The following is a 15,343-nucleotide window of genomic DNA, read 5'->3' on the forward strand; positions in this document are numbered from 1 at the left end:
CCCCTCTCTGGAAAAATTTAAAACTTACACATGGACCATGGGGTCAGGAGAAATTTTAATCTTCAGAAGAAAACTAAATGAAACAAATCAAATTGAGTTCTCCCTTTTATTTGACAAAAACTGATGTAAATAAAGGAGAAAGACTACCTTTTGATCAAAACAAATCCTGTCACTGCTACATTATTTATGAATAATTAAAAAAATAATTCCAGCTTTGCATCATGACAATTCAACAAGTCTTCTAGAATTCAGAAGCCTTCATATTTATGGTTCCTAATAAGAAAAGTCTTTTTTAAAGTATATGCTTAAGCCCATGTTTTTTGGTTTTGGTTTTTTTTTTTTTGCAGTGCTGGAGACAGAACTCAGGGCCTTGCGTATGCTAACCATATGCTCTGCCACTGCGTTATATCTTCATCCAGGCCACATTATTTTTAAAGCATTTGCAATAACTTTTCAAAATTTAGAAAGTGAAACTTCATAACCATTTTTAGTGTTCAGTACAATATGTAAAATAGTCCTGTGTCAACTACTTGAAATGTATAAGACGATACTAGATCTTCAAATCCCAAATCATAAATATAAATCCTTAGTATTTAGGTAATTTTGTAAATAAATTACCAAATGAGAGGACATGTTGGTTATATTTTTCAAACTATTTGAACACATTGCTTAATATATTTTAACACAGTGTATTTTTCTATATTAATAGTTAATTCTATTATAAATTTTAGGGAATTGTTTCTAATGCATTGAAATTCCATAGGAAAACTAAGAACTTACTTAAAAAATTTATATAAGACAATAAATATGAATCCAATGTAGAACCTGAAGTTAGACTGTTCCTTTGGAACATAAACATCTAACTTTGATCATAAACATCTTAACATAAATACAAGTCATCAAATAATAGAAAAGAAAAATAACCTTGCATTTCTTATTAATACTAAAAATACCAGATCAAAACAGATATATCATTTTATACTATCAACAACCTGCAACACAAAATTTCTTATAAATGGCACAAACAAAAAGTGATGAAGAAATACAGATATAAAGTTTCAAAGATAAATGCCAACATACACAATTTACATACACATCACGTTTTATTATGCCAAAATTACATTACTTGAACTTAACTGGACAGTCCCAACTTACTGTGTGTGCAGTATTTATACTGGCTCCAAGACTGAGGATGACTTACGCTTTTACAATTGACATCACAATTAAACATGAACTATTTACATAAACATTAAAATAAATTTATTAAATATAGCTTGGGTGAAAAATGTAAGATTTTTCCATATATGGAAACATTATAAGAGCAGCTTTAGATACTTTTATTTTTTAAAGAACAGAAGATCTGTTTTCAAAAAAGTAAGGTGCCATTTTAGAAAAAATTTTATATATAACTGAATTCACATGGAAGAATACTGGATGAAAAACAGAACATGTTAGAGGTTAAGACTTCCTTTCCAGTTACTTGGATCTGAAAATAAGACCAAAACTAGGCTTGGAAATACTGCTTGCTTTCCCTTTAAATGTAGACCAAATATTATGTACAATTATTTTGTTTTGGAATAATTTCTTTGAAAAAGGAATATACTTGTAACCAAATTTGCATAAATAAATGACAAAATTTTCAGAACTATCTTTTTTGAACACTATCTTCAAATGGATTCTTAGTAGAAAGATTAAGTGCTTTCTTTAAAAAACAAACATACAAACCTTGCACCCATGCAAAAAGTTTAACTTTTTAAAAAAATCAAACTATGCTCATTATTTTTCCCAGTCTAAATATGTATTTTTCTATTTTGAGCTATGTAAAAAGTTGGTAGAATAAAGTAGTGTGCAAATTTTTGAAGAAAGTTTACTACCAACCTCTACAGTATATGGAATCTAGTAATGCTATAAACTAATGTAAAACACACAGACTTCAGAAAAAATTGCCTTGACCATTTTTTTACCAGTCCATTGTCTTCTTTCAAATCATTACCTGCTAGTACTCCAAAAGTACAGAACTATTTCTGAAAGGAATGGGCAATTTATTTAAAATAACTTGGCACAATGACAGCTTAGCAAAGGTTCTGAATCACTTCTTAAAAAAAAACCCCAAACCCCACCAATAAAAACACTTATCCATTCTTGGTTCATATACCACCTAATTATTAGGAATGTCTCCAGGCTCAAATTCACTTATAATCCCTAAAAAGGAAATGCAGCATCTCTGCACACTACATGGCAGGAAAGAAAACAACTGGACTGTATCTTCATTACAAAATGGCCAAAGTCACTTGAAAAGGTCATTAGTGGCAATTCTAAATACCAGGGACCTTTATACAAAAGGAAGTGTTTTTCCTCAGGGACTAGAAATGTTTTGTGGGACATTCCTTAGCCCACTGTTGGCACTGTTGTTAAGGACATTGCTGGCTAAAAGCTTTATCACACATCTGCATTTGCATGGTTCTCACTGTTGATAACATAGAACATTTTTGTTCCTTCTAAGTTGCTCTTGATTCCGTAGACAACTATATGCTAATTATTACTCAACCTAACACAGGGAGCAAAACTGACAGGACTGCAAACACAACTGCAATTTAAGAAGCCAAAAGGAAATACGTTGGCAAGCTAAATGCTTACACAAAAAGATGCTTGCCTTTTAAGATAATAGTGTGAGGGAAACTGAAAAAAATATTTAAAGGTCTTTAGTACTCTTAAAACCACATTTTTGTGGGAAAAGAATGGTTTCTTCACAGTAAAAATTTTACTTTCCTATCTCATACTATTTAGTGTCCAGATTTATACAGAGATTTGAAAATAAAGCTACCTGGAAGCATATATGTTTTTCTTTCCTTCTTTCCTTTATTTATTTATTTAATTTATTTATTATTATGGTGGTAATCAGGGTGTCTTGCCTGCTAGATAGGTCCTCTCTTTAAGCCATGCTCCCAGCCCATGGAAGCATCTTTAGACTGCCTCTTAAAGAAGCTAACTTTTAATAAACTGGGCTGAAAAAAAAAACCAAAAACCTTTTATGCCCTTCAGAGTAAGACAGGTTTTTGTGCTTTATTTATTCATGGTCCTTTTGAGTTGAGAGAACAGCTTTTTTGATATTTTCAGATTGGACCTACGAGGACTGAGTGAATACCCATATGAAGATCACTTTTAAGAAGATGATTTTGTGTCTCTAAAGGAGCGGCTGCTGATGGTAACTTGTGGGCTGCTGTGCAACTGAATGAGCAGGCACAGCCACTGGAAAGCCTGCTCGCTGTGGCAAATTAGAAGCGGTATTCTGGTAAGATGACATGTCCACAGACATCCCCATCTGCTGTGTGTAAGCAGCTGTACCAGTAACTGATTGAAGATTAGAGTTCAGGCTCAGGTAAGCAGGATTGGAAACAGTGTCTTGTCCAGTGCTACAAACAAAATTTTAAAAAGAAAATCACATTTACTTTATATTATCTATTATGGTCAGAAATCAGTCATCATGACAAAAATGCCTTCTCAGCCAGGCCGGCCCCAGTAGCACATGCCTGTAATCCTAGCTACTCCATTGGCTGAGATCTGAGGATCCTGATTCAAAGACAGCCCAGGTAGGAAAGCCTCTGATCTCCACTAAAGGACTAAACTACCAAAAAAGCTGGAAGTGGAGCTTGGCTCAAGTAGTAGAGTGCTAGCCTTGAGCAAAAGGCAGCTCAGAAACAGTGTAGGGGCCCTGAGTTCAAGCCCCTGGACTGGCCCCCCCTCCCCCTGCAAAAAATCCTTCTCTATCTTTTTAAAAAGTTTATATACCTCAAATATTGTTTATGTATGTGCTAATACATATATATATGTTTAAAAAAAAGGAATGCTCAAAATTCAACAAAATGTAGATTATCAGGTCCATTTCACTTGCTTTCTCCAAAATCTCTTAGTGAAAATATTTAAAAACTGAGGAGATGCTAACTATTCCTGACTGGTCATCCTAGCCAGTTCTAAAGAAAATAGAGGGACAGGCGCCAGTGGCTCACGCCTGTAATCCTAGCTACTCAGGAGGCTGAGATCTGAGGGTCGAGGTTCAAAGCCAGCCCAGGCAGGAAAGACTCTGAGACTGCTGTCTCCAATAAACCACCAGAAAACCGGAAATGGCGCTGTAGCTCAAGTGGTAATGCACTGGTCTTGAACTGAAGGGCTGAGGGACAGAGCCCAGGCCGAGTTCAAGCCCCACGACTGACCAAAAAAAAAAAAAAGAAAGAAAGAAAAAGAAAATAGAGGCCAAATTCAAGGGCACCTATAGCACATACACTCTACTTCCCACTCCTAACCTGGCAAGCTCTTCAAGCTTTCCACTTCTCACTTTCAAAAAGAGAATAGTGGCCTCTGTGTAAGTCCACAATCTGCCCTCAGGAAAATATAAAACAACAGTTCACTTATTGATACTACCCACATACACACTGACACAACTCAAGGAAAAACAATGCTCGACAGGAAATGTACTCATTACCTACTTATGTAACTGTAACCCTTCTGTACAGTATTTTTACAATAAAAAACATATAAAAACAATTCACACCTGAGGCTTTAATGGTAGAATTCAAGACCCAGGACTGGCAAAAAAAAAAAAAATCACACCAAGAATTTTTGGGGTGATTTTTTTCTGTAACTACTATGAGAAAGCTTTCTTTTACAACATATAATTTTAAATTATACAAAATACTGCTTGCAATGGACAAGCATTAAAGCGAGTAGTATACTCATTTTTCCTCCTAAATCCTATTGGAGTAACAAAATTTTATGTCTTAATTTAGTCAAAAGTCAATATAAAAAGGCTAAATTATTTACTCTTCAGATAAGACCTAAAATTCATAACATGGTATTTAAGAATGAAAAAGGATCAATATGATATACTGAATGAGTATTTTCTGTACAGAAGTAAAAGATTTCCAAAATATGAATGTCAGAGAAGTGTTTGTGTTAAAAAAATCAAACTGAAAAATGCAGTTCAATTCTTTTCTTTCTTTCTTTTTTTCTTTTCCTTTCTTTCCTTCCTTTCTTTCTTTCTTTTTTGTCAGTCATAGGGTTTGAATCCAGGCCTGGGCACTGTCCCTCAGCTCTTCAGTTCAAGGCTAGAGCTCTACCACTTGAGCCACAATACAACTTCTAGTTTTCTGGTGGTTTATTGGAAATAAGAGTCTCACGGATTTTCCTGCCCAGGCTGGCTTTGAACCGTGATCTTCAGATCTCAGCCTCCTGAGGAGCAAGGATTACAGGCATGAGCCACGGTGCCCAGATCAACACTTACTTTTTAATGGTCAAAGTAACAGATTTTTTAATACTTAGGGGCATATGCAGATACATGTCTGGGACTTCTTCACTAGGCTAATTTTACAACACCTCACTAAAAGCACACGATGGGCTTAGTCTCTACAAAGGATCATTACTGTGTCCTTAGGGACTCAAACTGTAGGTCTAAGTCTTGGTGACCATCACACTATGGTTAGCAAAGCTAATGAATAGATACTTCAATAACTCGTTTTAGGAGTAAAATTTGGAACTATTCTTATAAAAAGAAAGGTCTACATAGTCTCATTCTGAAAGACTTTGAAAAATTCACACAGCACTCCTAAACTTACCTTAAATATGGAGTTGGCGCAGGATGGATTGTTACTGAAGAATTTACATGTGGAGGAAGGGATCTGAGTGAACCAATATGATCTGGTCCTAGGCCATAGCTTACTTGGTGAGTGCTCTGACCCATATAATTTCCACCATGTGATTGAACTGGATATGTCTATCAATGAAAGAGAAAAAAATCGAATCACTGTTCTCTCAGACATTTACCTAATAGACCTAAAACTTTAAAGGAAAGAAAATGTTAAATTTCTTTGGCGAGCAATCTGATTCCACCACCTATCCACCTAAGAACAAAAAGCAGAGCAAGAGAAATGTATTATTTGAATTGTGAGATGGCAATCCCTCTAAGAGTACAACTTAATAATGACAATAAAATATTTTTTTAAAAGCAGAGCACTTCCAATTTGGTGTCAGATATATGAAAAGTCATGGCTTGTTTGGTTGTTCCTTTGTTTTATAAGAGTGAAGAAAGACAAAAAGAAAAGAGGTAGTATATTTTTGAGTAGTAGGTTGGAATCTAATCTACAGTAAATGTGCCTTTGAAGCAAAGTCCATCATCATTTCAAGATGAATGGCTTTCTTTACTTTCATTCCAGAATGACTCATTTAACTCCTTTCTCTAAGCCAGGCACTGGTGGCACTCCTATAATCCTAGCTACTCAGGAGGCTGAGATCTGAGGATTGCAGTTCAAAGCCAGCCTGGGCAGGAAAATCCACGAGACTCCAATAATACCACCAGAAAACTGGAAGTGGCGCAGTGGCTCAAGTGGTAGAGCAGTAGCCTTAAGCTGAAGAGCTCAGGGACAGAGCCCAGGCCCAGAGTTCAAGGCCCATGACCAAAGGAGAAACAAAAAACATTAAAAAAAAAATTCCTCTCTATAGGAGAAGGGTTGAAAAAGAGTGTTATTAAAATGTTAAGCCTTCTCTGGCAACTTCTATATGGCCTGCCTTGATATCAGACAGAACAGAGGTAACTGTGGGTAAACCAGAAAATGTATCCTCATTTAAAAAAAAAAAAAGGACTAAGTAGCTAGATCCTTATATGTGCCTGGCTTAATATTCATGGAAACAATTCTTAAGAGTAGAGTCTACTTATACATAGTCAATTGTGCCCATGTTCAACTAATTATTTTAAGTTAATGATTTTTTAAGCAATCACCATTCACATTAAAATTTAAGATAGTAGGAATGCCAAAAAAAGTACACTAAGTACAATCACATTACCTCTTCAGCAAACATGTAACAACCCACTAAGAGGCTAAGATTGTAGAAAAAAAACTCTCAGTGTTTTACTATTCCTGAGTGACTTTCACAGACACAACACAACTAAATATATATTACCCTCTTAGCTTCTAGTTGAGATATTTTTCAAATTAAAATAGAATTTTTGAATATCTCAAAATACTCATATGTAAAGAGAACAGATAGGGTGGATAGTGTTATGCAAAGAAACAAACAAAATTAGCTTTTAAAAAATTAGTTGTGCTTAGCAAGACAGATTATGGAACACAACTAAACACAAAAGCCTGACACAGGAACAATCACAATAACCATTTTCAGACACAGAAAGAAGCAAACACAGTTCTATCATAAAATGTGTAGTGATTTCTTTTTTGTTTCATTTTCATAGAAGCAACAAACAGTTATTTGTGGTAAACACAAGTAATAATGGATAAACTCTACGAGTGTTTTTGTTCCGCAAATCCTATATAATTTTCAAAGTTCAGACATGGCATATTTGATAACTGCATCTTGTCTGATGTGACAGTTACCATAGTAACCATTTTTTTAAACTAAATAATTTCATTATGTTCAGTCATCTAATTTATGCACCTACATTCTACCTATCCTCCTTGGTGTTTCCTTCACACATTTCTTTTTTTTTTTTTTTTTTGCCAGTCGTGGGGCCTGAACTCTGGGCCTGGGCACTGCCCCTCAGCTCTTCAGCTCAAGGCTAGTGCTCTACCACTTGAGCCACAGCGCCACTTCTAGCCTTTTCTGTTTATGTGGTGCTGAGGAATCAAACCCAGGGCCTCATGCATGCAAGGCAAGCACTTTACCACTAAGCCACCTTCCCAGCCCTCCTTCACACATTTCTTTACATACCACTTTTCAAAAATTAACACAAATTTTCCCATCCAAGCTCGTTTTGAATTTCATTGTAAATTGGCTAAAATGTAAACAACTTCTCAATGGCAATACTGGCATTCATTTCAGCTGTCAAGCACAAAAAGGGGAATATGTAAAAAAGGTTTTGCATTTCATAGACCTCCATATATCTTCATTATGCATGAATTTCTAAAAATAATATGTCATGCATCCAAGGAAATAAAAAGCATCCTCTGAGAACAAAGGAAGTTTATTAACTTATAATCATGGAAGTCAAAAAAATCTTGAAAGATATCTTTAAAGAAATATTCCAGTTTCTTGTTTAACAGCACCAGTACCTCATCCAGAGGTCAGGAAATCAAAGGACATGTGTTCTATACTTAGAAAAAGGATTTTATATGTATGTAAAGATTTATACTTCATATTTACAAAGGCAAACAAAAAAGAATATCCCTAATACACTTAATGGTATTTTACAAAAAACTGAACTAAAAAATATCTATCTGTCTAATATTACTAACTTTTCTGGGGAACACCGTTTAGCCAACACTTTGGTTTGAACTCAGGGTCTTAAGCAGCTAAAGCTGAATAATGCCTCTAATTATTTTTGCTTTATTTTTCAGATAGTATCTCACACTTTTTTGATTCTACTAAGACCTCTCATGTAGCTGAAGGAGAGTCTTAAGCCACTATGTACATACTAGACAATACTTCTTGAAATTATCAAAGATAAGTGGTTTGGATATGCAATGCCCCATATCTAAACTACAGTACTTATTATTCAGTTATTTGTGAATACTTCCTTGAAAAGAAATCCCTCATAACACTTCAGTCACCCTTGCAATGATGAACTTCTTGACTCACATCCCAGGATGACTCATCCAAATCCTTCTAGGAGCAAAGGTTGAAAGATAATGGTATCCAGGTGTCAAGCCCTCTCTGCCAACTTCTATAGTATCACCAGATAGAGCAGAAGGAGCTATGAGTAAACCAAAAGATGTATCCTCATTTAAAATATGTATTTTTTTTTTTTTTTAAAAGGCCAGACAGCAGTGGCTCATAACTCTAATCCTAGCTACTCAGGAAGCTTGAAGATTGCAGTTCGAAGCCAGACTGGGTGAGAAAGTCTGTGACTCTTATCTCCAATTAACCACCAAAAAGCCAAAAATGGTGGAACTGTGGTTCAAGTGGCAGAGCACTAGCTTTGAACAAAAAAGCAAAGAGAGCACCCAGGCCCTGAGTTCAAGCTTTAGGACCAGCACATGCGCACACACTTACGTACCTGTGTAAGCATGCACACACATGGCTTACATAGTTAGATCACACTTAATACTTAATGTTCTTAAGTTTTCTTAATATGAAGTATTCTTAGTACTTAATATTTACCCCCCTACTTATACATAGCCAATGGTGACATGTTTAGTAAGTATTTTTAAGCAACAACCATTTACCTTAAAAAAAAAAATCCATTCATAAAAGATCATGTGTTGAAGGTTTGGTGCCCTGATGATGGTGATACCAAGAAGTGACTGGATCATAAGTGTGTCAGCTTCACCAGTGGATTAATCCACTGATGAATTCACGGGTGAATAAATTCGTTGCTGAATGAAGGAGGTAAGGCCTTGTTGGTGAAAGCAGGCGCGCCCCTGAAGCTTTATCTGGTCCTCAGACCACCTTCTCTTCCCTACAGCTGTGGAGCCATGGGTCTCTGCAGCTTCCCACCATGTCTCAGTCTCACCTGGATTTTAACATCTGAGACTTTGAACCAAAATAAATCTCTTTATGTTGACTTTTTTTCAGGTATTTTGTTACAGTAATGGAAAACTAACACAGTAAGCCTTACACTTTTATTCATGGGTCATACAAATTTTAATACTATGCTCTTAACCATTTTTAACCATTTTTTAAATAATTGTGAAAGTGTTCTCAAAAACATCTTACCTGCACTGGAACCCCCGCTGATACAGATGGGTAATGTGTTGAAGGATGGAGCTTTGAATAAACAGAATAGACTGGGGCTTCGTTCACCAACTTGTTATACAGTTCTAGGGCTTCTAAGACTTTTACATTCAACTCAGACAGTTCTGAATGCTTCCTGATATAAAAGAAAAGGATTTTCACACTCTTCCAGTTTTTAAGCATGTTACTTAGAAATGTAAATTACTTTTTAAATTTAGCATTCTTCTATTCATATTTTAAGACATTTTAGATACAAGGCAAGGAAAGCATAGTCACAAAGGGAAACAGGAGGAAAAATTAATCATTAGAATAGCTAGACTGATATGACTTTTTAATATTATGGAAAAATTGGTTCCACACCTCACAAAATGCAATCAATTCATAATTTTGATGCTAAGAGAATTTCATTTAATACTTTATAGATTTCTCTTAAAAATTCATTTATAAAGAAAAATAGTTTCATAATTTAAGTAAGACTCTAAGTCATAATGATAATTCTCAGTAAAGAAATAGTATGCAGGCAGGGCCCCAGAGCCCCTATGAAGTACAACATTCAATATGAAGAGCACAGGTAAGCAAAAAAAGACGACAGTTTCATTTGTTTATTTCATTATGTTTTTATCCCTGGAAGAACTAAAAAATAATTATCCTTGAAAATGCAAGGAATACCATGTGTTCACAAGCTAGCCTTTATTATTCTTGTTTGTTGACTGATCAATCCTTGAGAAAGCAAATGAAGTCAGGTACTTTACTTATAATAATAAGTACAAATAGACATTTACACATTTGTTCATGGAGTCTGAGAAAATTGTTGACTTGTACAATTTTGTTTGTTATCCAGGAGTGATAAATTGACAAATTTATAAAAATTAAATGGTCACTTTTTGCCTGGCTTAAGCACCCACAAGCTGATTACTGAATGTAGTTCACACAAGAAGCAGAGGCAGGAAAACAGATACAGGGCTACTATAAGTAAATGACCAGAACTGAGTCATTTCAAAATTTATCTAAACCAAACAACAACAACAAAGAATGACTATATAAATTAGCTTAACCTCTATCTAGAAATAGAACCAATAGCTACAGAAATTAAGAATATATGTTTACAAGTGTGTGACTAAAAACTAGCCATAAAAATTTGGTCCACATAATACACATGCCGATGAAACACCAAGAGAGCACAGTAGAAAGCCATGATTATTGTGTTTGAAATCATCTTTAAGGATCTGGGACACAAGCCCAAAAGCATTAACAACATTTTACTGAATGGAGATGAAAACCATACTAGAAGATTTGGATACTCTAATTCTAACTTCTCAGGAAGTTGAAACACAGAAGATCACAGTTCAAAGCCAGTCTGGGTAGAAAGATCCATATGAGACTGCACCTCCAAAATAACCAACAAAAAGCTGAGTTGGAAGTATATGGCTCATATATAACAAGTATATATGCTTGTTAACACCAAGCAAGCAAGGCACGCCAGCTCAAAACCCTGAGTTCAAATCCTGGTACTGGCAAAAAGCAAATGTTATACTAAAAGAAAGAGAAAGTTTAGGAACAAGCGAGGTCCACAGGGGAAGAATTTAAATAGCAACTTAATGGCTGAAAATAATTTGGGAGGATAGCAGATCAGATTACAACAGACTGGAACATATAATTATCTCCAGCAGATTGCTCATCAATAAATCTATTTGCATTTAATAACCTACATGTTTATCCATTTAGTGTGATCAATGTTCCAAAATCGTATTCTCCACTATGATAGGCATGAAATGTACAACTTAATTTTGACAGTTTTTCTAAGTCTATGGAATAAGGAATTGATGACCCATTCAAAGGAAAATATATTCACTCTCCATACATAATGTAAATATTTCTATTGTACTCTTGAGTCCCCAGTAGACATGAACAGTCAATGAAGCTCTTTGAATATGAAGCATTTTGTAGTACAGGCACTGCTTCTGCCACCAGTGGCCACAGAATAAGAGACTAACAGCTTTCCACAAATTGAAAATGAGGAAACTTAACTCTTACCAGGAATGGTTACTCTGAGTTTTATTTTTCTAAACACGTTTTTCTTGAATGATAATCTTTTTATTAACAAAACTGAGATTACAAGCCTCTACTTTTTGCCTCATATATTAAGACATCTTTCTGTATGAATAACTAATTCACCAATGACACTGATTTCTAATGGCAGAATGTGTGGATATTTTAGCTACTTCCAAGTTTGTTGCCATGAATAGCATCGTGATGAGCACCTTAACAGCTCTCTGTCCATCAGTATGGACTTGGAATTGCTACATTAAAGGAAACGAATCTTTAGGTCCAAGAAAATTTAAACTTACACCAGCCTCACCTATAATCATTGTGATCATTTTCTCTGTTAATCTTCTCTAGTTTGATCATTAACATTCCTTCACTAAAACAAAGTAGATGTATGAATACATATTTAATACTTCCTCTAAAATATGTCTAAACTACCACTGTTGTTTTATTAATTGCAGTAGGGATTTGCTTTTTACAAAAAAAAATTATGTAAAAACCACTCAATGGAATGAAGATGATAATATCTAATGTCCTGAAAGCCTCCTGTAAAAGCACTTCATTTCCCTGGTAGAGGCGAAAAGTAGTTCCTGCTCTCCTTAATACTTTGGTGGTGATAATCCTTTTTTTCTTGTGTTGTTTATAAAATTGGGCATGCAAGGGATAGTCATGTTAGTTAGGGCTTGTCCTTATCTTCCACCCAGTATGACTTTGCTCTCTCATGCCAGACATAAAACACTGAGGACTGAGAGAAGGATACAGAACCAAGCTGCAAGGCCTCTGAGGGCCTATCCTCAAGTGTTGCTGCTATTTCTGAAGAACAGTGCAACTAGGATAGCAAAAAATTAAAAGAAGAGAAAAAGCTGGGTACTGGTGGCTCATGCTTATAATCTTAGCTAATCAGGAGACTGAAATTTGAGGATAATGGTTCCAAACCAACCCAAGCAGGAAAGTTGGTAAGCCTCTTACCTCTAATTAAGCACCAAAAAGCTGCAGTTCAAGTGGTAGAGCATTAACCTTGAGCACAAATCTATGCAGGGGAGGGAAAAGGAGGGATACAAAGATGTGGGGGGTGGGGAGAAAGAAGAGGAAATTGTGTTGCATTGGATTTCTTCCCAAATTAGGGAAATTTCCCTTGAGGCTGTTAGCAACATCACTACGCGCTGCACTACAAGACAATGCTTGCCTAGGATGAAGCTCTGATTTCACTTTGTTCTCAATGGACTTTATTCTTCATTATTCAGTATCCCTTCAATTTTAGCCTATGTAAGAAAATGACTGGCATGCAAAAGGAAAAGTCATCAATTCTACTCATACTCTAATACTGATATTAGAAAAAAATTGCTACCAAAATTAAAAAAAAAAACACCACCTAGGCCATAATTTAACTATCAGAAGGCAGAGAAAGGAGGACTGAGGTTTGAGGCTAGCCAGGAAAAAAATCAGTGAGACACTACTTTAAAAAGAAGCCAGTGTGAGGGTACGTGCCTGTATTCCAGCTACTCAGGAGGTAGAGGTAAGAGGATTGAAGTATAAGACCTGTCCAGACATAAGACACTATCTGAAAAACACATTAAATATGAAAGGACTTCAGGTATGGAGCAGGTGATAAGAGTATTCTTGAGTTTAATCCTCAGTACTGAGGAGAAAGCAAAAACAAACAAACAAAAAAAAAAAAACCCACTGCTTTTAGCTCATAAGAATTTGGGAAACTTCATGCGTGTGTTTCTAACACATTTATAAGATTATCTCTTTGTTGCTTTGTATGTCCCTCCCCCACAGTATAACCCCTGCTTTCACTATATTTGATGTCAGTATAACTTGTGGAGGAGATGGGGAAAAACCAGTTGTTTAAGGATACAGGTGGACCTGTTGCAACAATGAGATGTACAAGTTGTCATGTCCAAAACGAGCTTTACAACGTTGGTGGGGGGGGGGGGGGGAAGGAGAAGGATTGGGATTGGGGGGGCTGGGAAGGGAGGTGAAGGGTAAACAAAGGAGGAGGCTGCAATGCTTGGTAAGAAATGTACGCATTATCCTGCCCATGTAACTGTAACTCCTCTGTACAGTATGTTCACAAATAAAATTAAATTAAATTAAAAAAAAAAAAAAAGAATTTGGGAAACTGAAAAATATTTTCAACAGACAATATAGTTTCACAAAAATTTTCATTACTTCTAAGTCAAAAAAAAAAACCCAAAACAAAAACAAGTGAACACTAATATTTGTTTTTTTTTGTATGAAAAATCTTACCTGTCAATCTCTTCAAGTTTTTCATCTATTATTGGACCCATCTGTTGACAGATATCTGTAAATACAAAAATACTTTCAAATCTAGAAACTTAACCAAGTTTAAGCTAATTTCAGTAACTTTTAACAAGACAGTATCCATATCCAACAGCAACCATAATACAGTAAAAATGAAGTTTATGCTAGTGATGATAAAGGACAGACTTTTAATATGATTTAGTACCATTCTATTATTACTGTCATATAACCAATGAACAGGTCACAGCTGATTAAATATAAACATTTTAACTATTTTCAAATTAAACATTGTATGTATTTCAAAATGTAAAAGCATATACAATAAATATCACAACATTCTATATTCCAAAAGCAGACTTTTTTAAATTTCTAGATTTTTTTCTTCCTTTTTTAAAAATATATATCTTTAATTGTAAAGATACTGTACAGAGAATTACAGTTACATGAGCAAGGTAATGAGTCCATTTCATATCGAGCATTGTTAGCCCCTCCTTTGTTTTTCCCTACCATCCCTTTCCTTCTCCCCCCCTCCCACAAGGTTGTAAAGTTCATAGTGTCTTGTACATCTCATTGTTACAATGGATCATCCTGTATCCTTATTTCATCATTTCTTTTATTTCCCAAAAGCAGACTTTCTTCAACAAAAAGATTTAAAATTTATCCATTTACATTTTTCTCTCAAAGGACTATTAAAAAGCATAAGAAATTTGGTTTTGCTTCAGATTTCTTAGAGACTAGAAAATGTCATGCATCAAATGACTACATTACAAAGTTAATATTGAGCATGTAAAATGAAGACCTCTGAAGTCATAGAAGACAATTAAACAAGAATAAGAAAACAGAACATCTGACTTTAAATTAATTTAGTATGCTGTTATTGCCAACTGTGTCCTTCATTTTTGTTGGACTGAAGATTTCCTTAGCCTATTTCATTAGTGGGCTTATAGGAACACAGATTTCCCTTCCTGAAAAGGATATGTGACTGGGTTCTTAAGAGTCATGCCTATAATCTTAGCAATTTGGGATTTTAAGATCCGAGGATCATGGTTAGCAGCCAACCTGGGGAGGTAAGTCTGTGAGACTCCTATTTCCAATTAACCACCAAAAAGCTGGAAGTGAAGTTGTGGCTCAGTAGTAAGGATGCTAACCTTGAGCAAAAGAGTTGAGACATTGCTCAGACCCTGAGTTCTAGTCCCAAGATAGGAATCAAAAAAAAAAAAAAAAAGGATATGTGAAAAAAATTGTATTTTCTATCAAAGTATGTTGCTAAAAAGTTCCTGCTTTGGCCTGGTGGCTAGGCTCTGGTTAAGGAAAAGAGGAATTGCTTTTGGATAAGAAAGAGTTTTTGAAA

General features: G+C 35.2%; 1 protein-coding gene across 2 annotated transcripts in view; it reads right to left on the bottom strand.

Annotated features, from left to right (window-relative positions):
* Positions 1–468: 468 nt before the first annotated feature.
* Positions 469–15,343, bottom strand: part of Stam2 (signal transducing adaptor molecule 2) — a 46,281-nt gene continuing 31,406 nt past the window's right edge. For both annotated transcript variants that reach the window (XM_042683468.1, XM_042683467.1), the window contains exons 11-14: positions 13,978–14,032; positions 9,661–9,814; positions 5,610–5,767; positions 469–3,413 (exon numbers count right to left, since the gene is read on the bottom strand). In XM_042683468.1, coding sequence (XP_042539402.1) covers positions 3,185–3,413; positions 5,610–5,767; positions 9,661–9,814; positions 13,978–14,032 — 596 coding nt within the window. In that variant the 3' untranslated portion in view covers positions 469–3,184. The remainder of the gene's footprint in view (positions 3,414–5,609; positions 5,768–9,660; positions 9,815–13,977; positions 14,033–15,343) is intronic.

The sequence above is a fragment of the Dipodomys spectabilis genome, unplaced genomic scaffold, assembly GCF_019054845.1.
Source record: "Dipodomys spectabilis isolate Male_0828 unplaced genomic scaffold, ASM1905484v1 ptg000081l, whole genome shotgun sequence".
Taxonomy (NCBI): domain Eukaryota; kingdom Metazoa; phylum Chordata; class Mammalia; order Rodentia; family Heteromyidae; genus Dipodomys; species Dipodomys spectabilis.